At 18.9% G+C, this 25,543-nt stretch overlaps 3 protein-coding genes and 2 pseudogenes across 5 annotated transcripts; 3 read left to right on the forward strand and 2 right to left on the reverse strand.

Annotated features, from left to right (window-relative positions):
* Positions 1–2,511: 2,511 nt before the first annotated feature.
* Positions 2,512–3,660, reverse strand: MKS88_000077 (annotated as a pseudogene). The gene is made up of 3 exons: positions 3,594–3,660; positions 2,935–3,425; positions 2,515–2,685 (listed from the first exon to the last, which is right to left on the reverse strand). Coding segments are annotated over exons 1-3 (729 nt in total).
* Positions 3,661–7,782: 4,122 nt separating this feature from the next.
* MKS88_000078 (uncharacterized protein) lies at positions 7,783–10,295 on the reverse strand (the record flags this gene model as incomplete). The annotated part of the gene is made up of 3 exons (XM_067219410.1): positions 7,783–8,822; positions 9,088–10,150; positions 10,275–10,295. 3 exons carry the CDS (start codon positions 10,293–10,295, stop codon positions 7,783–7,785), a joined length of 2,124 nt encoding a protein of 707 aa, XP_067070237.1.
* Positions 10,296–16,212: 5,917 nt separating this feature from the next.
* On the forward strand, positions 16,213–17,145 carry MKS88_000079 (uncharacterized protein; the record flags this gene model as incomplete). The annotated part of the gene is made up of 2 exons (XM_067219412.1): positions 16,213–16,299; positions 16,426–17,145. 2 exons carry the CDS (start codon positions 16,213–16,215, stop codon positions 17,143–17,145), a joined length of 807 nt encoding a protein of 268 aa, XP_067070238.1.
* Positions 17,146–19,135: 1,990 nt separating this feature from the next.
* On the forward strand, positions 19,136–20,092 carry MKS88_000080 (uncharacterized protein; the record flags this gene model as incomplete). Its single annotated transcript, XM_067219413.1, has 3 exons — positions 19,136–19,222; positions 19,356–19,737; positions 19,809–20,092. The coding sequence occupies 3 exons, from the start codon at positions 19,136–19,138 to the stop codon at positions 20,090–20,092; spliced, it is 753 nt and encodes a 250-aa protein (XP_067070239.1).
* Positions 20,093–23,580: 3,488 nt separating this feature from the next.
* Positions 23,581–24,514, forward strand: MKS88_000081 (annotated as a pseudogene). Its single transcript has 4 exons — positions 23,581–23,583; positions 23,746–23,975; positions 24,110–24,164; positions 24,344–24,511. Coding segments are annotated over exons 1-4 (456 nt in total).
* Positions 24,515–25,543: the final 1,029 nt, after the last annotated feature.

The following is a 25,543-nucleotide window of genomic DNA, read 5'->3' on the forward strand; positions in this document are numbered from 1 at the left end:
ATATGGCCTAATGATTATATTTATATATTTAAATATATTTCTATGAAATATATATATTTGTTCCATAAATAGAATATAAAATGTCACAATTCATAAAAAATTATAAAATCGTGATAATTTGCATTAGTAATAAAAAGTGCCTCTTTCTAATTGAATCTACTTTTTGACCAACATTATAACTATTAGTTCAGTTTATTAATTAGTATATGTTAATATATTTAAATTATCAGTAAAAGTGTCTTGCTATTTATATAATAAAATGATACATATATATTTGTTTTTAAATGATATATACATATATATATATTTTTTTAAATATAATGTTTATTCCATAAAATACATTGATTAGATATACAGAAGATAACATATATATCATAAATATACTTATATTAGAATTAAATTTTTTTTCATCGTATAAATGTGATATTATAGATATATAACAAATAAATATCCTTTTAAAATATGATTCTGCGTTCAGAGCTTATAGTTAATATTTTAATATTATTCTTGTATATGTTTTAATTTTTTTTTTTTTTTTATATATATTATCAATTTTACAATTCATTTTTTTTAAAGAGAAAAAAACAAATCTTTAAAATTTAAGAAATTCAAATGACTTTTTGTTAATACGAATAAAAAGTAAAAAAAGCTACAAAAAATACAATTTAAATTATAAAGGTATTTTTTTAATACGTAAAAAGATTATTTATTTAAACTGTATATATATAAATTATAAATGGAAGAAATTGTTTTATTATTGAAAATATTTTTTTATAGAAAATAAAATATTAACTACGTGTTTAATATTTATGTGAATTAAGTAAATATACTTTATATGCTAATTAACTTATAAGTATTTTATGTTGGTATTACATAATTAAAATAAGAAATTTTACATTATTATTTTATTATTTTTACTTATATGCCATAATTAAAAGTTCAAAAAAAAAAAAATATATATAGATATATGAATTAAGGTAAAATCAAAAGGAAGGAATATACAAATACAACAATATAGAATCTTTAATTTTATTAGAAGTAACTATCATATGCTGAGCATTTTTGTTGCTACAAAATATATGATTACCTTACGAAAATAATCATGAAAAATAAAACTCAAAATCTCCGTATGTAAATTTTTCTATTTATCGTATTTACATGGAAATGACTATTTATCAGTAATGTGGCATAATTAAAATAATATATATTATTTATTCTATTTTTTGAATGCGATATTATATAAAATCCAAAAACTTTATATATAAATTAATTTATAAAAATTATATTTATAATATAATTTAAGGACATTAATAGTTACTTGTATTATTTTAAATTAGTGTGCATACTATAATTTCTAATTTACGCAATAATATGGAATCTGAAATTTTCACATGATAATATACGAAATACCTTATATCTAAGATGTTATTTATGTTAGGATATATAGATAAAAAGCACCATATAGACAATAAAAGTTGAATTATATCATAAACGTGGAGAAAGAAATTATTACTCTTATGTTTTTTTTATCCTTTACCTATCGTCATATTACTTCAGTTGTTATTATGGGAATATTGGTTGTATTTTTCTTTTGACATAAATTAAATAATAATTAAATGTATAAATTTAAATATAATTTTTTACTGTTATAATTTACTCTAGAGAAATATTTATAATTATATAGAAATTTTATACACTATATTAATCGTATATCGATTTGTTTACTGCTTTTGATATTAAATGCATAAAAGGGCTATAAGGGAATAAAAAATATTAAGAATAGTACACTGGGAGGACTTTTTTCTTAAAATATTAATAGATAGAAATTTTCTAATTTAAATTCAAAAAGGATTAGAATTCATCATCGTTATCGTTAAATGTAAATATTCTTAGAACAGTATTACATATAAAATCTACATACTAACGAAAAAAATGCTAAAATTGTTATATGATGATTTAAATTTCTAATTAAATTTAATTGAAAGGGGAAAAATAATTAAAATTTATAATAAATTCAGCTCTAAAGAAAAAATAAATACATACCTTATTTACTGTATAATGATATTATTTTAAGGATTTTTGTTTTTTATTTATGTAATAATATTGTTGGTTTTAGTTTTGATAATTTTGTTACTTCTTGTATTTCTTTTTCCTCTTCTTCTATTATTTATGTGTGAAACCTTACTTAATATGAATGAATAAAAAAATCAATATGTACTATTATAGTCTTGTGTCATATATATTTGTATTTTAAAATTATTTTGCATTTTAAGGAAAATATAATGTATAAGTATATTTCTTTGTTTCTAACTCTAAGAATAGTAGTGTATTTACGTTAACATTTTCTTTGCATTATATTCATATAATTATTATTTTAATTTTAATGTGATTGTATTAAATTATTTATTTTTCATTTATATCGTATGTTATTAAACTTCCGTTTATATAAATCTTTTATAACTGTATGTGTTTTATGTTCTAATGCAAATAATATGAAATTCAATTTTTGTATCAAAAGTCTCGTTGAGCATGATAGCTTATATTGTGAAAACTTTGTTCATAATTTTTATTTACTTCTTCTTGTGTATTTTGTAAGGATACTTTTTTTATTTCTTTAAGTTTATTAAGTTCATCCATTTTTTTCCTTTGTAAACGACTATGAAACCAGGATTTCATTGGAATAAACTATATGAAAAAAATAATTATTTATATATATACATAAAAGTATAAATATTTTGTACTGATAAATTTTTGTGAAAATGTATTTACAAATTTTGGTACAGCATTACAATTTTAAGTATAATTTTCTTTGACCTAATATAAAATAAGAAAGATAAAGGATGCTAGAAATACGGAAACTCTTGTTAAAGTAGCAACAAATACATAACTTTTTTTAAGTTCTAAAATTCTTGATACATGAGGACAGGCATTTACTTTTTTCATTATATTATTATATACTTCCTTAAAATTTTTTAACTCCTTGCAAAAGTTGTTACTAATTTTATTACAACCCTCGTAATGTTTGATATAAAATTTATAATATTTTGTGACATCATTGCCACTATCATTAATAGCATCATCTTTTTGATCTATAATTTTGTTAAAATCTTCATATAAATTATATAACCCTATAAATTTTTTTAAAATATCAGAATTTATTTCTTTTATATAATTCTTACATATATTCGTTTTAATTTCTGATGAAAGTTCATTATGTGTACGAAGCAAGTTGTATGAATTATTAATATATTCTTCATGCATAAGATAACTCAAGTATTTACACGTATTTTCCGTATTATGTGAATCCTTCTGGGATGTAATATTTACGTATTTATGAATTCTTTGACATACATATTTACAAGAAGTAGGATTATAAGAATCTTCACTTTGTGGGAAAATGTCCCTACAAAAGTCAGAATCATTTCCTATAGGTTGTTGGGTAAGTAATATAAATTCTTTTTCAAAAACAAGAAATGTTTTCACTCAGTTATCCTAAAAATAAAAATAAAAAATTATAATATGTAAATACCCAAAATCTTACTTTCTTGGAAAATAATATTTTTTTCATTTCTGGAATATGTTCCTGATATGACATAATATATATATCATTTCCAAAATATAGGTAAAATGTGAATTCTTCCCTACATCATCGGATATCATTGTATTAAAATATTTGTGAATTAATAACAAAAAATAAATTCATATATAGTGAATATTTATATAAATATAAAAATGATATATTTAACGGTTGTTTGTGGTACTTCCTCTTTTATTATACAATGAATTAAAAAAAAAGATTCCCTAACAAAAACTCCTCTTTAGATTTTCATTAAAACAGAAATAAGATGGAATAGTTAGAATGCATCACACAAAAGCTTTTTACCGTAAATATGAAAATTTCGAAAACAGGTTTACTTTATATTAATTAAAATGTTTTACAGAGAAATATAAAATTTCCTATAATTTTCATTCAATGAAGGATTATATAATTTTATTAAAATGTTACACGGGAAAATAAAATAAGGTTAGTACATATTTATACAAAATAAACATTATATTTCAATATATATTTAAGATGATATTTTTTTTTTTTAACATATTATAAATACATAAATACTATATCACTGAAAATTACAGAGTTTTCTCTCTTATTAAGGACTAATTATATTTGAGTTTAAAATAATACTACTTATATTAATTCATTTAATTTTTAAGAATTACAATAATATAAGCGCTTATTAAAAAATTAAATTTCATGATTATGCCTGAAATTAAAATTTAAATAAATGAAGAAGGAATTTAGCTAAAATGTAAATATAAAATGTGAAAATAAGTATTCCTTCGTTAAATTAAAAATATGCTTATTCAAAACATTTGTTTTAATTATAAAAATATTATTTCATAAATAGAACATATTGTAAATATATAGAATAATAGATTTATTCTATCTATTGTATTACATATGAAAGTTAAAATTTTCCATTCTGCTTTATCACACATGACAGTATAATATACATATTTATAATGGTAATATGAATATACAGAAAAAATATAGATAATGTTGCACAATAAATTGATTATCATTATAACTTAAAAATTAAGAAAAACAAAATTTCAAAATTGTCTTAAATCATTTAATAAAATATATTATTGAAATTATTTATCCATAGAATAATAAAATTATATAGTTTTATATGAATTAAAATTATTCGTTATAATCTGTATCATATATTCTATTAGAAAATATATTTACGACTTGTGTTTTACAGTCAATATATTATAGAATAATTGTTAAATATAATATTTTTCAATTTTGTATATTTTATTGTCATGCTATTTAATTCTATTATATGTCATATAAATTCAACGGTAAAATAAGTCTTATTTCAATGTACTTATAAAAAATAATATATAATTTTTCATATTTTTTTATATATAATATTATTGTAAAATAACTTAGGCTCATATACATTTAGCAATATACATAAATTATACGTTATGATGTTTTAATTCTATTAACACATTTAATATATAATTAAATATATATTTTTTAAAAAATGAAATAAAATAAAATAAAATATTGTTTTTATTAGTAATACTTATATAGAATGTATTGTGTTTTTGTTTATGATTAATGTAGAATATAACTTAGAATAGTAATAATTATTATTGATAAAATAAATATTTTTTAAAATTATTTTACGTAGGATATACTCTGTTTCTTATTTTTCCTTTTTATTTATAATAATACTGTCTTTTTTTAATTTTTATATATTAGTTTCGTTTAATAACATCGACCGGCTATCAAAATGCACAATATATTTCCAAATATTACTGTTGTACTGTAGGGAGATTACTGTTAATTAAGAACTACTTTTATAGTTTTATGTATGCTATTATTCTTTTATAATTTTTCTTATTTAATATATTTCCATGATACTCTCAAAAGATTTAACGTACTAAAACTATATTAAAAAATTAACTGAGTATCATTTCATATATAAAAAATAAAACATAAAAGAAAACAAAACAAATTATTATATTTGTAATGTATACTTTATATTAATTAAATACTTATATATTATTTATATTATATAATTAAGCATAAAATTATTTATCGAATTGAGTATTATATATATTAACCTAATATACTTTAAAAGAACTATATATAAATTAATGGTAATACGATATCATAATATTTATATGCTATTGAATTTATTCAAAATTGTTGAAACAAAGGTAATGTTAATATTAATAACTAAAGATAATTATTTTCGCAGTGAAATATTATTAATATATAATAATATATTTGTTTTCTGTATTATAATGACATTGTACTACAAAGATGCATGCATATTACAATTAGCATTGTATTAATCGATAGAAATAATTATAATATCAGAAAATATATTTTTTCTTATTTTAATTAATAATAATATTTCTGTGTAATGACAATCTCCAAACAATTGCCAAAAAGTTCTTATTATAGTATTTGCTTAGTACAATTCATTAAATGCAAAATTTATAAACAACTTTTTTAATAGTATTTAATAAAAGTATAACATTATTATATATCAATCTGAATTTTATATATTTACTCAAATAAATATAGTATTCGTTTATTTTATAAATATTAATATATATATTGACAATATAAAAAATAATAAAAAAAAAAACTAATAACTATTAATCTTTTTAACTAAGTAGAAAAAAGAAGCATATTAGTGTGTAATTACTAAAAAGCAAAAAAGAAAAAAAGAAAAAAAGAAAACGATGAAAGTCAAAATTAATAAAATCTCTTTAAAGTGTAGAAAAAAAGTGATTGAAAAGTTTTTATTAATATAATATAATATAATAAGAATGAAATAAAAAATTTAATTGAAAGAAAACAAATATCAATATATCATATTTTTTAAATTTACTATAAAATAATTATATTTTGTTTCATTTCCTTTTAGTTTTAAAAAAATGTTGAAACTTATCAATCTAGTACTGTATAAATTATACATTTTTAATATTTGACTTTTATTACTTTGAATTAGTAAATATATTACTATATAATAATATAGAAATTAAAGAAAAAACTACATTAAAATATTTTTTATTTATTTGTTTATGTTTTTTTATAAAAGAGAATATTAAATACAAGTTAATGTTCAAAAGTATATATTCAGCATAATTTCATTATTATCATGTTTCTGTTACTTTATTAATTTCATTTATTTTTTAAATTTGTTTTAATAAAAGTTACATAAACAAAAAAGAATAAATTAGTGTTATAAATATGTATAAATATGTGTAAAAATTTTTCATTTAAATTAAAATATTTGTTATTAAAAAATTTGAATTCTTTATTAAGAGATAAAATTTTTAAATATGATTTTTTTTTTGTGCAAAGATATAAATAATTCAAAAAAAATAAAATATTAATATATAACAAATAAATTGCTACAAACTTACAATAAATAAAAAATTATAATATACGAACATCTATTAAATCATAACGGCCTAGAAGAATTTCATTAATTATATAGAATATGACTTTGTTATAATATATTAAATTATATGAATTATGTATATTTTTTCACTATGATTTCGTGAGTTTTAACGTATTTTTGTTTTTTATATTAATGTTATTTTTATATTAATTAAATTCCTAAACGGTTAATTGATAGGAATATTTAAATGATACAAATAAGTATCTTCATGAATATGAAAATAACTATATATATAGAAATAATGAAATAATATATAATTCTAAAATTATAAGTAATTCTTATATATAAATTAAAAGAAAGTATTGCAAAATTTATGTTTTTGCTTTTTTTTATTTTCCGACATATTAATGTTTTTCCTACAAGTTTAATATATTTGGAATGCATTAACATAATTTTTATTTATATATATACCTTGCTACTTATATTTAATCAAATATTAATGTAAAGTTCAAATTGATATTCTTAAAGAAATAAAATATAGTATATATAATTAAAATATATTTTATACATCTTCTTTTCAATTTTCATATTTCATGTTTGCTTTTCTTTTTTTTATTACTATTTTTTCAGATTATTGTTTTTATTGTTTCCATAGTGAATAATAAAATTTATGAAATAAGTTTTATATAGTTTACATGCTTACGCAAAAATATTATGCTTTTATTTTGAGAATGCATATTATAAATTTTAAAAATATATTTTTGCATAAATCAGTCGTATTTGTCTGAAATATTCTTTTTTTCCATAGAATTTCCATATATATTATATTCTCTTATCCAACATACTAACACTCTTCTAAGTGATCCTTCGTTGTATAATCAGCATTTTCCATATTTTCGAAAAAAGATCGGTTAAATTCACTTATATTTTCCATAATTTCCGATTTGATATTTGATTTTTCTTCTCCGTTGAATTCATTTATGGAACTATCCAAATATGATTCCCTATTATCAAGGTACTCCTCTTTTTTGCATTCTTCGAATACTAATATGAGCGCGAGGATACACAATTTTGTTAGTAATTTGTTTTTCATATATTTATATAATTCTTGACAATATTCTTTGTTCGACAATTCTACTTTATTAATTAATGGAAAAGAATCATTAATTACTTTATTTTCATATTCATCTGGTGTAATCGGGAGTTCATAAGTAAAATAGTTAAATACGTCCTGTTCAATATATTGCTTAATAATTATAAACTTCTCCCATATCCATTGTCTCCATATATGTTTTTCTCTTTCTGAAAATGGAATATTTTGAAATTCATAAGAAGGAACATTTTTTAATTCTTCTCTTTTTTTTATGTTAGCTAGTTTCCTTTTGCAATCATTTTTTAAATTATTAAACCAATGTACTTTTTTCAATTTTTCAGCAAGATTTCTATGTCTTTCTATCCATTTATTCCATATTATTTTTTGTTTTTCTTTGTAACTGACAGTTTTAGCATCTTCAATTATTAGTTCGTAATTGGTCAAATTAGTATATACTGTATATTCTTCTTTTGCTAACATTTCTAAGCATATTTCTAAAAATTCTCTTTTTTTGTATTCCCATTTTGTATTTCTGTATTCTTCGAGTACTTCCATATGTACTTCTATGATGGTTTTGTACCTATCCTTTTTTCGGTTTGACACGTGTACTTTATTACTCATGTTATGCTCATTTATTAATATATTTTTAATGGTTTTTTCGCTATCGTATTTTAAGTTTTCTAAATGATCATGCGTTAAAAGCTCATCTGTTTTGTCGGAAAGTGAGGGTATTAATATTTTCAGAAATTTCATATGTCTTCTTTTTATCTTTTTTTTTTTTTTAAACAATCCTATTAAGGCATACTACAATATACGGAAAAAAAGAAAATAGATTCATAAAATGAATTATTACACTAATAAAATGTTTATTATATTTATAAAATTCTATATTTATTTTACATTAATAAATAGGGAAAATACAATAATAATTACAACACTTGGTAAAATAGCTGATATTTTTAGAACAGGTGAGTTTTCTGCTTGACCTGTAGTAATTTAAATGTGTATTTAATGTAGTTACTTAAAAAATAGAAAATCAATTAGTATCGATGTTACCTGGAATTTTAGAGGGTGTATGGGTATCAGGAAATTGTGTAGCATCTTTGGATCTTCTAGATGACAAAGTAACAGTTTGAAAATCTGTATTTTCTCCTGAGACATCAAGTCTTGAATGTAGTATAGGTTCGGGAGAACTTTTTGCATCCTGAGAAACTAAACCTTTAGAAGCTTGTAATACTTCAGCTTTCGTAGATTCTGCACCTTTATCACAACACAATTCATTTTCCTTTGGCGAATCTTCAGATGATAATGTTGTTTTGGATTGAATAGGAAGTTCGTTATTCAATTTGTTTTCGAGATCAGTTTGTAGCTGTGGTTGATGTTGGAGTTGAAGTTGAGATTCAGGTTGAATTTCGGTCACTTGTAGAGCTTTCTTGTATTGATCTTGACTTCTAGATTCACCTTTATATGTATTTTCTTCTTCTAGTGGATCTTTATTTGTTTTCTTAGATGGGATTTGACCAGATGGTACAGGATGCGAAGGCGTGCAATTAGGCTGTTTTTTAAATGTTTCAGTTTCCATTATGTTGCAAATCTTTTTTGGATCTTTTTCTGTTTGGTTTCTATCGTAACACGATTCAAAAAGGTTTTTTTTTGTCCTAAAATGCTTATTTCTTTCTTCAATCCATGTATTATATTCATCGCATTTCCTTGTATAACTTCCATAAGAATCAGGTTTTTGCTTTAACTGTTGTAAATCTCTTAGATAACTAGTTCTTTTTTTACAAAAGTCATCTACTTCATATTTTAATTGTAAAATTTCTAAATGTTTTTCGTCCATAATCAGAGGACATCCTCCTAGTTCATCTAGATTTTTATAATGAGGATGTAACCATTCATTTAATGTTCTTTCCCATATTTCTTTTTCTCTTATATAATAAGGCGGTGGAGTCTTATTGTTAACTAGATAGCTAGCCAAATATAGACAATTATTCCTTAATTGTTCTTTATCTTTCTTAACAATAATGTCATTAATACTATTCTTAATAGTATTTACAACTTTTATAAAAAGTGGTTCCCCTTTGTACCTGAAATAAGTATAGCCATAGACCCTAGAATACTAAATTCAAAAGATTTGTTAGGAATTGTTTAAGCACAAATTTTCATGTTTGTCTTATCAGTTATATTATGGTAACGAAAATTTACACGTAAATTTAAGAATATTAAAAAACAATGAATATTACCGTGGGTAAGCATTTGTCCATTGCGAATATGCATTAGTACTTTAGAGAGCTGTAAATAAAAATATATATCTTTTTATTTATCTATCAGAAAATTTTAAATTAATATACATCAATAAAGAGTAATTATAAAATTATCATTTATATTAGAATTCATAATTGTACAATAAAATAGTTTAATACATTAATATTTATTTTATATGATTATTATCTTCTTTTACGTTAAATAAAATATCTGATATATATTAATAATAATTTAATATTATGTTAGAGTTAAATATACATTCGAATATAAAATTCATATTCCCCATATAAAGTAAAATCCAAATTGTTAAAAATACAAAATTACATATAAGTAACATTAATAAATGATATTAAATTTATGTTTACGATTAGTATATATATATATATATACCCTTTTTTTTTAAATGCACAACATATAAATTCTATTATTAGTGTTACTATAAATAATACTTTTTGTTCTTTTTTTCTGAAAATAAATAGTCTTTATATCAAATCATTGATAAAGCTGATGTCATGTTTTTTTTTATTTTGTTATTTATGTTTGATCTTAAGCATTATAATGATATAACTATTTTGTTAGCAATTTTTTAAATTTAGGATGCCCTGAAGATAGAAAAGAATCAATAATAAATAAATAATACTAAATAATTTGTATGGATGCATAAAGTACAAACAACTGAAAAGTATTTATGGCAATTAATATTATATATGTATATATTAATTACCTATATATTAGTTATTTATAATATGTATTGTACCAACGGATATTATTAAAATAGCATAATTTACTATACATATAATGTTCTTCTGTTTATATCTATTACCACTTTTGTATGTGATTGATTAAATATGGATTATATTTTATTTAATAAAGTGTATATTTAGGAATATCAGTTAATGAAAAAAAGATTGCCTACTTAATGAAAATATGCAAAATTATTATATATACGTGTACCAAAAAATTATTCTATATCATTAAAAATAATTAAAAAAAATTAAAACTGTACCATAAAAAACAATATTATTACAATTAATTGTAAATAAAATAATATATTAAACTAAATAATACAACAAGTAATGAAGTATTATAACGTTATTAGTTTAATAATTAATACATATGTTAGAATAAATATATTAAAAATATTTAATTTATTTTTTCGTTTTTAATGAATTTGATAAATGTATGTAAGTATCGTTTTAGTATAACTGATGAATATTTATTTAGTATTAAAACTAAAAAAGATCATGTATTATTTTATAATTCTTTTTATTATATGAGTTTATTAATGGAATTACAGGACTATTTAAAAGTATATTGAACAACGTAGCTTATTCTGTTATAATGTAAATATATTATTTATAATTTTAATCCTTAGTTTGAAACAAGTCTATAATGAATGTAAAATTATTAAAAAAAAAAAAAAAAAAAATATATACATAAAAATATATATATATATATTAATTGGTACTAATTTTTTGTAAGTAGTTAATTCACATAATTATTTAATTTATTATAATTATGTTAAATCAATCAAAAGTAATAAAAAATTTTTTTTTTCATATACGTTTAATTTTTAATTTTGCATTTATACATACCTTTTGTTGTATTCTTCTTTTTTCTTTTAATATTTTCAATTTTATCAAGTTACATCTAAAAATACCTTAATTAATAGTAATATATGAAGAAATAATATAAAAATAATTTATCATTTTTTAAGGTATTATATATTAAAATAAAAAATTTGAATATTTTTATATATGGTAATCTTAATACATAATTAACATGTAATAGTGGATGATTATGTGGCAAAGTAAAAGAAAATAAGAGTTTCTAAAATATATGAAAGCACTTTGGGAGAAATATACAATAAATGTTTTAAAATATATATATAAAGTATTTTTTTTTGTTGTAGATGTATTTCTCGTTATTTTATTTTAACATTTATTCAAATATATTTTATGGTACAATTGTTTTTTCATGACATTTAATTTAAAATAATAAAAAATTAAAAAATACCCATACATTTTACTGAATATTTCTTCATATAAGTATTATTAATTTATTTATTTAAAAAATAATATTTAACATTATAATATACTTACTGAATAAGTAAAATTTTCACATCAAATACACTAATGGATTTACAATATATATATATGTATAATAACAAATGATGAAGCTGAAAATATACATAATATTAATCTTATTTAACACTTTTAATTAAATTATATAATATGTAAGAATTTATATCTTTCAATATGTATAAAAGTACAATGTAATATGCCTGATATATATTATAATAAAAAGCACTTATCCATTGAAGTTCATAATTCATTTCATGTCATCCTATAATTTATGATTGTTCATATATACTCATAATGTAAGGATTTTTAAAAGGCATTGTACATGAAAAATATAATAAAATAATTTATTTCAATATAAATATATTTTAATTTTACCTATATTCTATTACTAATACACGTAAATTTTAAATCGAATTATATTATAGAACGAACTTGTCTTTACATGGAATTTTATTAATAATGCAATAAATATTATTTATCCACATTATTTTAATATATAATATATGATATTATAGTTAAGTATAAATTACTATCATTTAGTCCAATTGATTTATGATTATAGTGCAATACATAATTCATTTAATATCATATTGTATGGATATAACTCTGATATATAAAAATATTATTTTCATAATTTATTACATTTTTCACAATATAAGTATCATAGTATATAAATAATAATTTATATATTAATACAACCTTGATATGTGGAATACACTTATTACTACGAATTTTTAGATAATTTACTAATAATTATGTTTATATATTACAACTACTGTTCATGTTTCGATCATTTAACTGTTAATTTTTCCTTTTATTTAGGTATCAATTAACCTTTTTTATATGGATGTATTGCTTCTAAAGAATATTATTTATCCTAAATGTGTTAATATTGAATAATAATATGTATATTGGAGATCAAATTAAAATTAATGATTTTATATATTTTCTATTTCTCTGCATAACTTATAATTTTTGAATAAAATGTTTGTCTTTTAATACCATATATATTTTTTTACCTTGTTTAACCAGTTCACTGTGGATTTTATATAAGAACTTTTTATAATTTTGTTAGAACAATACTAATATACTATTATATTTCCAGTATAATTATTAAAAAATTTACTCTAATCTTCTTTTTTGTACTTTTTCAAAATAAATTTTAAGTAAACTCTTTAAAGCTTTATGTTTTGTACAGAAAGTTTATTATTGTTTAATATTTATAAATTAGGATTTTTCAAAATATTCTAAGATAAATTAAATTTAATGTGACCTGAATATGTAAGATCATATCAGAATCATGAATAGTTTATTGGTATTGTCTTTCATCCTGATGTTTCAAATTCTTAATTTAATTTTTCTTGAAAATAACAGCAATTTTAAAATAGTATAATATATTATTAAAAAATACAACGTATTTGTAAATATAGCGTTATTACGACGGTAGTGCCTTTCCTGACTAGCATGAAGATTTGGAAGTGATCGTTCATATTTTTAAGGAGAATAATTTATAGTTTTATATAAAACAAATAATAAAAATATTGCAACAAATGGTAATATTTTTATTGTAAAAAATTTTGTATATTCATGTGAAGTATCGTCATAATGTTTTTCTCTGATGACTGTAAACCTTCGAATGATGATTTTTCTTAAATTAAATATCGTAGATATTCAATACATTCTTGTATTCATTAGCAAATTTTAATTTTGATGCACATCGAATTTAGCCACATTATTTTTAGAACTACTATATTCATTTTTAAAGTTTTAAATTACACAAAAAAAGATATGACAATTTTGTAAAACACATCCATAAATAGTCAATTATATAATAATTAACATTTTTCTCCGTATATACCAATACTCTAAATATTAACTGAAGTATTGGAATTTTATAGAATTAGAAAACAAATAATTTGTATTAAAAATATGAAAAAGGGGGAACTTATTAACAATTTATCTTTGTAAAACAAGAAAAGCATAGATCTTTAGTTAAATATATTGAAACAATAAAAATAACACATTTAATTAGATAAAAATTGAACATTTAAATAAATGTATTATATTTCGTAGATTTTGAAATACGTATGTATTATAAATATGATATAATATTCTGGAAATTTAAATTTAATATTATTTTATATTAATCTTGTTTCTTTATATGTATTAAATATTGATAATATATTTTATTACATATAAAAATGACATGATAGGTAAATAATATAAAATATATATATATATGTATATACAGTGGATGTGTGATGTATAGGCTTAATAAGGAAAAAATTACATATTTTTCTGCATATTAAATTTTTTGTTTGTAATTTCTTAATTTACAGAATATAAATAATTTTGACAAATTTAGATTTAATTATTAAAAAAATAGATAGAAAAAAGCTTTGGAAAAGTAGGTGTTTTAAAAACTAAAAAAGATCATTTATATATATATGTTTAGGACTTTATTATATAGTGCCTTTATCTGTAATATTTTATGTCACATTTTATATACATAGGATATTATAAGATTTTAAAATGGAATAAAAAGCGTTATACATGGAAAGGCTAAACAATAGAAAAAATATGGATTGTTCGCATTGTGAGAAAACATAGAACAAAATAAATTGGAGTCTCAATAAATTTTATAATGAAATTAGTATGAAAGTTAAAATAATAAAAGTATCATAATGTTAAATTTAATAAAATATTATTATTTATATATATATTTCTATTTATATTGATTTACCTCTAAAATATATTTATTATACGCATTATATAATTTTAGAAGAATATATAAAAATAATAGTTTCCGATTAACATTGTAAATATAAAAATTACTAAAGCACGCGTTAGAGTAATATGTATTGTTATGTTTTTTTATGTGTTACGTACATGATATAACCCGTATATAATTTGTATATATATTTCTTCTGATATATTTTTGAATTAATGAAATTTTTTACGATATTTCTATACAAACATTATATTTAATACATTTTTTGTCATTCACTGTGTTAATTTTTTTTTCTAAATATATAATTAATAAAGAAACATTTTCTTAGTGTATTAATATAAATATTTTTCATTTAAAAATAAAGGTGTAAACTGGCCTTAATTGAAAAATAAAATATTCTAAAACTATAATAAAATATTAAAATATCGCTTTTTTTTTTAAATTTAATGCATATATTTTAAGAACAAAACATACATTAAATTAGGAATTCGATTTCTTATAAATAGGTTTTACACCATAAAAGTAAGCATGTATTATAATTGGCAAAATACGAAATTTTTTAGAATATTTATATTTTTTGAATTTATTAATAATTTTTTTCATTGTTGTAAATAATAGCATTTTTTTAATAATAAATACACTTATGAAATAAAATATTAATAAATTTAGAATGATTATTGAAAAAATATAAAAGTAGTGACTATTCTAAAAATAACTAGTACAATAACATATATCTATATTTTATACATTACATATTGTAAATAAAGTAAAAATTTGCAAATAATTATAAATCATAGAAAAAAATTTGTTTAATTACCCTAAAATGTAATTAAATTATAACATAATGATATATATGAATGAATTGAAATTTTTTCTTTTTAATTAAGGTTATTTTATTATAAATAACATTAATTATAAAATTTTATAGAATTCTCTTTTAGGCATTTTTATTTTGACTGTGTAATAAAATATGCTACATATATTAATTTTTTAAGAAAAAATATTATAAAAATAAAAAGGTTAATTTTTTATTGTTAAAGAGTATAACTTGATGTTAATTTTTTACTTTTTTTATATATTACAATATTAGAGATCTATAACATGGGACAAATTATTAAGTTTATTTTTTTTGTCAAAATTTATGTGTTTATCGTTTTAAATTGGATATGTCATTTTTACGGTGACACGGTATGATAATAGTTCTTGAATGAATTCGTATTATTTATATTTTTATTGTACATTTTTATTAATTAATTTTTTGGAATGAAAACATTTATCTGCTTATATATAAAATATTAACTTTTTGTTTTTTAGTTCAGGTTTAACAAAATTTTGGATGAGAAATATGGTTCTGGTAGAAAATTGGGTAAACGAATTTATCGATTATTAGGAAACTGTGAAAAAGGTATTTTTGCAAATGTTAGAGATTTAGAATTGAAGATACCACATAATACTAAAAAAAAAAACGAAAAATGTGACAAAAAAAAAGAAAAAAAATTATATAGAAGTTTATTATATAAGGAAAAATTAATTAATCAACTTATGAAAAATAAATGTACTATGTTACATAAATCATATAACCATTATGAGAAAAAAATAATGAATGGACTTGATGATAAAGCTTTTTTTAATAAAATGTTGTTAATTAATGATAAAGATTACAAAAAATTACAGCATAAAAAATATAGATTACGACTTTTTTTGCTTTCATTATTGTTCGTAGTCGCATTAATGATACCTGTATTAGATTTATCAATTGGTAATTTATTAATGAAATTTTTTAACTTATTCGAAAATGGTACATCAGCTGGTTTGGGGGTTGCATTAAATGGTGCTGAAATCGCGCCGAGTCCTTCCTGGATCACTTATTTTTCTCAAAATCTTTCTGTAACATACAAAGCCGAAAGTGTTTTAATATATTGTGTACCTATCTTAATAATGGGTATTTTACTTATATTAGGAGTTTTTTATTATTATAAAAATGTTATAAAACATAAAAAAGTTAAGTTCTTGAAAGCATTCAATGAATGGTAAGAAATATGTTTACTTCGGTAAAGAAGTCTTTAATGTTATTTACTATCTGTAATATTTTTAATGACATATTAAATATAAGAATAATCGATTATATTTTATGTATGAATGTACATATGCAAAATTGTATTTATATGTATATGTAAATAAAATATGTTTTTACATTTTTTGTGAATTTGAATGCGTAAAATTTGTTTAATATGAAATTTAATGTATTCTTCATATGATTTAATTATTATGGCTTAATATACATATATATATATTGTTGTTTATATGAAAATTTAAACAAAAAAAATATATTTGAACGCTAAAATTAATATATAACGGAATAATTAATATTATTTTATTTAATTCATTTGTTAATTTACATTTTAACTATAAATATTACTGCTTTGTATTTTATTGTAATTTTCTAGTATAAAATTATTATTTTTTTTGCTTATTAAGAAAATGAATTATTATTTTTAAATTAACAAATAACGTTCTCCGTCCTTTTCATAATGAAACTAAGTAATTGTATTACTGCACCGATACTTTTTCTCTTTTTTCTTGAAAAATTAAATTAGTATTTTAAATTTTACCTTTTTTTCTTTGTTCTTAATCTGTTAAATTATTTAATCGAAGAATAATATTTTTCTAAAAATAAAATAATACATAATTTCGGATTTTTATAGTATTTGTTTCGAATATAATGATTTCATAATAGATGTTATTTGGTTTATATTATATATCAGTAGTAATAATGGAAAAGATCATTTTTTTTATCCGTAAGTAATATTAAAAATAACATTTGTATTTATTTGTATTCATTGTTTAATCTGTATTTGTAAAAAATATTTTCTATCAAAGCATGTTTGTGAAAGACCAAACAAAAACTAATTAATTTTCTTTTAAATTGTTATTATAAATATTAATATATTATGATAAATTATATTGTTACACTTCCATATTTTTATTTTATATATAATATTCCGTATGCTAATCTCATAGGTAAATTTATATTAATTGTAATATTATTAAATTATGGTAATTGTATGAAACATTCATGTATTAACATTACTGTATCCTTTTTTTTTTTAATTTTTCCAATGTGTTAATATTACATAAAATATATATTATTAAAAAATGAAAACACTGAAGAGATTAATTTAAAATTTTTTTTTTTGAAATAGTGGAACATATTATATTTAATTACGAATGAAATTATTTTAAAATACGACACAACAGAAAAATAAGCTTTTATTTAATTTTAAGTATATATAATTTTTCGTAAATTGAGTAGTACGTTATATATTGAACTTCTTGAATATACTGTAAATCATAACCTCATATAAAAGTTTATGTAAAAATTAAAATGTGCTATATTTTACAGAACAAAAAACATTGTACGAGTTATGAGTTACTTTATTAATTCTTGCAATTATTTTATAGATAATATGATTAATATTTTTAGGATAAATAACACCTTTTTTCAAAGTGTAAAATCATAAAGATTAAAATTAACAATAGGAAAATATTATTAGAATTAGAATTTACTATCCTAATACAAAATATATTTCAATTAATCTATATTCTATACGTTATATGCTGTAAATTAAATGACCATTTTGAAATATTATTATATCAAATTTTTTTTTTGTACATTGAAAAGAATCTTTAAAAAAAAATTTTAATTCCTCAACTATATGAAATATTTAACTTGTAGTTTTTGTATATTTATAAATGAATTAATATTATTGTAATTTATTGAAATTTATTTTTCTATTCACAACGAAACTATTAAAAATTTATAATATATTGTTAAAGCTTTTTTATTTTGTTCCCCAATATAAAATGTATTTTAGGTATATATATATATATAACTAAGTTTCTATGAAGAAATAATAAACAAAAATTGAAAAAATATAGATTGTACAATTTGTAGTTGAATGTATAATACTTTATTATAAATATAATTCTTTCTTAATAAATTACAGCTTTAGAAGCATATATGATGGAACAAAAATTTATGTTGTTTTTATATATTAAAATTTCAGCGTTTATACTTTTAACTTGGATATGTCACTTTTACAATAAGGAGGTGTGATCATATTATACAATTACATTTGTATTATTTATATTATATTATTTTATATATACTTATGCATTTATTTAGGATGAGAATATTTTTCCATTTAAATTAGGAATATTTACATTTTTCTTTCATTTCTTAGAACACTTCAAAAAATAATTTGAATGCAAAATGCAAACTAAGTAGAAAGTTAAATATTATAAATTATCGATTACTAACAAAATATAAACCGAATAGGGATTCATATTCTATAAAATTTGAAGATGAATTGCCACATAATAGAGTAAAACAAAATAAATGTGTAACCACTAATAAAAAAGGAGCAAATGTAAAACACAAAATATCACGTTTAAGTTCATTATACATTGAGGAATACTGTAAAAATAATGAGAAAAATAAACCTGATATACCTAAAACAAATGAATATTCTAATTTTGAAAAACAAATATTTAAAGAACTTGATTATAAAGATTACCTTAAAAACATCAAGGAAATTGAAGATAAAGAATATAAAAAATTATCACGTAAAAAACGCAGAATACGAATTGTTTTAGTTGTATTTTTTTTTTCTTCTTATTGTTTGTACCCATATTAGATCTTTCATTAGAAAATTTTGTAACAGGTGGATTACTGGGTTCATTAGGTTTGATATACTTAAGTAAAAAAGGTGGTTCGGAATCGGTAGAGGGACTGTTTAGTACCTTGTTCGATATAGAAAAATGGGGTAATTCAGATAAAATACTTGCAGCAAATCTTTTCTTTTATTGTATCCCTTTTCTTATATTTGTTATCATATTTATATTAGGAATGATTTACTACTATAAGAAAGTTATAAAATATGAAAATATTAAGTTCAAAAAAAAAATAAATAATAAATAATATATGTTTTTTTTAAAGATGCATTTAACCTATAGTAAAATCATTGATATTATACCTAACAATTCTAACAGTAACTATTTATATTTTAAGAATACTCCTATATATACCTATTTTTTTTTCGGGAGACTGTAAAAAAATATGTTCTTATTTCTTTTGTTAATTTGAATTTTTGTCAGAATAATTTTTAAGTTATATTTTAAGGAATATCTTAAGCTTAACTAAATAATTTGTTTTCATGTATACAGCTTAGTGTTAAAATATATATCATGAATAATATACATATATGCGTTAAAATTGATATATAATGAAATAAATTATATAATTTTATTGGAGTGTGTTAATTTCTATTCGACTAGAATTTTTTGCTTTTTGTTTTTTACCAGGATCTAGTATAAAATGATTATTTACATAGTTCATTCGAGAAAATAAATCAGTATTGTTATGTTAACAATAAATATTTTTTTTTTGCACTCAGTGTATGTATATGAATAATTTTTGTAAGAGTGATACATACATATATTTTTTTTTTCATAGAATAAAAAAACTAAATATTTATTCTATAAAACATAGTTTACACGGAATATTTTACATAAGGTGCGAATTCTAAAAGACATTTCAACAGAATTAATTTTTTATATAGTCTAAATGTGAAATTACGTATATAGAGAGAAAAAATATACTTTTTAAATTTACAGTATTTATAAATGCTCATAAAGTTCGAAATTATAAATCATTACAATTAATAGAAGTATTTATCTGAAATGTTATATTATTATTATTATATTTGTGATGTTTACACAATGTTTAACAAATTACTCAAATAAATGATATATTTAAAATTTATCTTTAAATAATCTATATATTTATTTATTAAACTATTATATGATTAAATTATTGGGAAATAATTAAAAAATATCAATAGATTATTTGTTAGATTTCTTTCTAAATATCATTAATTGGGGTTGATATGATGGAAAGATTATATATAATTTCTTAATGTGATTTGTACTATTATTGTCGTATTTTACTAATAATTACATTAAATATAATGATATTTATTGATATTTTATGTAACATTAGGGTACATTATAGTGTACTGTGTATTAGGCTACTTAAACCAATTAATAATAAAATTTTAAATAATATTTTTCTCCTATTCTTTGAATTTTTAATATGTTATAATTTTTATTTATATTCAAAAAAGAGGAAAAAAATACAAATATACATAAGGAATCTATATAGATTATAATATAAATATGTAAAAATACATTTTAATGAATAATATAAAAAATTAATATGAATTAATATTCATAATTAAAATCAAAATATTTATGCATAACGAAAATCGATATATAATTGCATAAATTTCAAATTATATATATAAAAGTTATATGAAAAACAGCAATGAAATTTCCAAATAAGTGTATGCTAACATTCAAATTATATTAAAATTGCGTTTTCTAGTACAATTAAAATATCTTGTTTCATAATACAAGTACGAAGTAAATAAATATATAAGAATATACGAATGATGTTTATGCTTAAGTTATAATCTGATAATCAATATATTAATGTAAAAAAATTATTTAATAAAATTTATTTTTAAAGAGAAAATAATTTATATATAGAGAAAATTTGATATTATATAAATATTTATATATTAATGAAGGCGTATAACATGCTAATTTTGCTTTTGCTATATTATTAACCAACATTTTTTAAGTGATTTATTTAAATATTCTAAATATAAACATAATTGGAAGTTAAATCGTATTTTTGTTAATAATTACATATAATAAAAAATATACTCAAAAAAATTGAATTTCTAAAAAAAAATTAGTAATTATATTTAATGTTGGTTAAACATAATAATTTATTCAATATATTTTAATTACACTTTGCGATGCATATACATAATTAAATTTGTATTTAAATATACATTATATATATATTTATGTCCTTAATATATTTCACTACTAATATTATCATATTAATGACGAAGTAACAGTAAAAAAGTCTGCATCGTCATATATAATTGAAAATAAAAATATATATATTTTTCAAATATTTGTAATTTCAATATAAAAAATATGAATTTTTAAAAGTGCATATTTTTAATGTATACATTATTTTTTTAGTTTAATTGTTAAAATTCTAAATTCTATTTTTGATGAAAATATTGCTTATAAATTTGATAAATGATAAGGCCTTGTGGAGAAAGAAAGCATATGGAAATTATAATTTATATATTAACTATATTTAATAATATTAAAATTTTTGTTTATTTCGAAAAAAAATAAAAATTCCATTTTATACTGATACTTTTTATTTTTTACTTATATTTAGGGAAATATAAAATGAATTTGAGTAATATTTAAAAATTTTTTAATTTTACCTACACCATTTAGTTTTTCAATATCTATAAATTATCATAAGTGAATATAATATTATTATATTTACCGAAATGCATTTCATGCTTTAATTATTATAAAAATTTATAATAGTTTTAAGACCAAGAAGAAAATTTTTATTTTTTATGGGTTTCTATGAAATAAAATGGATTTTATTAATTCTTCTCATTTTTACAATATTAAAGTTATTATAATTCTAAATCTTTATAATTAGTTCGGAACAAAATTTTTTACTTGTTTTTTTTGAAGTTTTTTTTTAAAAGAACTTTTATGTTTTATTAATCCCTATCTGCATGAGTTAATGTTATACATATATAAAAATATAAAAAAAATAAAATGAAAAAATGATTAGATTATATCTTTTACAGTTAAAATATAAGCATGCTAGAGGAGTAGCGATGTTTGAACGAATAGCCTTTTTAAATTGAACATAATAATATATGAAAAAAATTATAGAATAATTCAATCTTTTATTTATGTTTTATTTTTATTACAATAAGAAAGATCATGTAATATATACATATATGTTTGTTGCTTACGGTTTATGTCATAATAAATGGTAGATTAAAGCACTTAATTATTATTATATGTTTTTTGTTATCTTTGAATTATTATAAAATAAAAAATTATATTTGTTCTATTATGATTATAAATAAATGATATTTAAGAGTTATATTTGAAATAAATTTATTGGAAAATATAAAATTTTATACAAAATAATACTTTATTTAAATTTTTATATAAATAACAATTTATTCTTGAATATATATATAATAAGTAATTAATGCAAAAAATGTACAAATATGAGCTTCCCTAAGATTTATAGAATAAAAATCGTTTTGTATTTGTTAAAATATTAAAAGAAGTATTAATACATAAGTCATATTCTATTATTTCATTGTTAATATTTAATAATAATTTATGTGCTAACAAAAAATTTATATTTTAATTTCTTAAGCATTGGAGCAAAAAATGTAAATATGAATATGCGTTTTAAATAAAATAAAAACAAATATATATGTGAATATTACAATTTCTCACAGATAATTTAATCACATTTAGTAGACTTTTTAAAAGATGGTGATAAATATATATTAATACATTTAATATACTTTATAAATGTTATGAATCAACTTGAATATTATATTGTATATATTATTTAGCATTAAGTTTTTAAAACGTTTAATATAATTGTATTTTCTCACTTTTATTTCGTTTTATTTTTTTATTTTTATTTTTCAGATATTAGAAACAAGAAAGAAAGTTAAAATTTTAGAAAATTTTGATGAAAAATATGATCTTAGCACTTCCGGAACATCATATGAATTTTTAAGTACTATAAGGGATACATATAAAAATTTATATAAAATTGGTTGTAAGCTTCATAATAATTATAAAAAAAAAGATACATTAACTATATTAATAAATGATAGTGTTAGTGATATTGAGCACTGTGAATTATTGAATGAATGGTTAAATAAAAAAAAAATCATTATATATTTAATGGTTCTAGTAGTGAAAATAACATAAAATTATGGGAGATGTACATTGAGAAATTGTGGGAACTATTAAAAAATGATACAGGTGACATTTTTTTATGTGATAGAAAGACAACTAATTATTCTTGCTCTATTTCACTTGAATTGAAGGCTGCATTATTGGTTAGTTTTACAATTTTGGGAGCATTTCTTATTACTTTTTTTCTTCTGTATAAGGTATTATATAAATTATCGTTAAAAATTATAAAAAGTCCGAACAAAGGTATACTTAATTTTTATTAATATATTATTATTGTTATATATATATAGAATATTTCATTCTTTTTCATTTTATATAATAGTTTAGTCCCCTTGGACCACGGATTCACAATTGTCTAAATAAAAATAAAAGAATAATTGAGAACATAATTCCAGAAGAATCATATGAATTATTAGAAAAATCTTCTGAAAATGAAAATTTATATTCTGAAAACGGAAGAATTTCTATAGGTTATTATTCTGTAGAAAAATAGTAATTTACATTTAATTCTGGATTAGAGTTATATTTTCATTATGATGTAAAAAATGAAACGGTTAATTCTTGGAATATTTTATTATATAGTAAAAAGAATAATAAATAATATAATGAGAATATAACTAACACATGGAAATATTGCACAAATAATATTTTATGCTTATTAATATAGAACCTTAAAGTTAATGCTAATTTTTTTATAACCTATTAGAAATATTACATTATATTATAGATTAGTAAAAAAATATACAATAAATATAATATATTTTATTTAAAAAATATATATTTCTTCTGCAAAATATTATTATCTATAATTACATTAATTAAATAATTTTATATAACATATAGATAATAAATTTATATGATTATTGTACTTAGTTCAAATTATAGAAATCACTGTATTTTATGTTACTACAATCATCAGTAGTTAAAATTTTTATGAGATTCGAATTATTTCATTAAATTTTAAAAGTAAAAAAATAGGTTATAAAAATTAATTTGAACAGAACAATTTGTAGTGGGGTTTCTAAAATAATTTTAAATAAATAGAAAAAAATTATTATGAAACATTTTTGTTTCCTGCATATGAATAGTATATATGTGCAAATGAGATTACAATACATATTTATATAAATTATAATGTATATATTATGTTATAACGATATATAAATAACATTTATTTTATTTTTTATAAACAAAAAAAATTATTATAATAAATTATATTATTATATTTTTAAATTCGGTACTATATTATTCATATATGTCTTCTCCATATATCAGCATTTACAATAAATAATAATGCTCCTATTAGAATGTAAGGAAATGATAATAAATAATTCAATACGTATTTATAAATATATAGCTGTAATATAAATTCTAATATTAATTGTCATGTTATAATTTATATATACAGAACAACAGTATTATCTTGCTTTAATTATCTTAATATTATTTAAATATACAATGGTATATCTTTATTTAATTTAAAAACGAACAATTATGTTCACTAGTACATGAATATGGAAAG

Source organism: Plasmodium brasilianum, assembly GCF_023973825.1.
Source record: "Plasmodium brasilianum strain Bolivian I chromosome Unknown PB_00_02, whole genome shotgun sequence".
Lineage (NCBI taxonomy): Eukaryota > Apicomplexa > Aconoidasida > Haemosporida > Plasmodiidae > Plasmodium > Plasmodium brasilianum.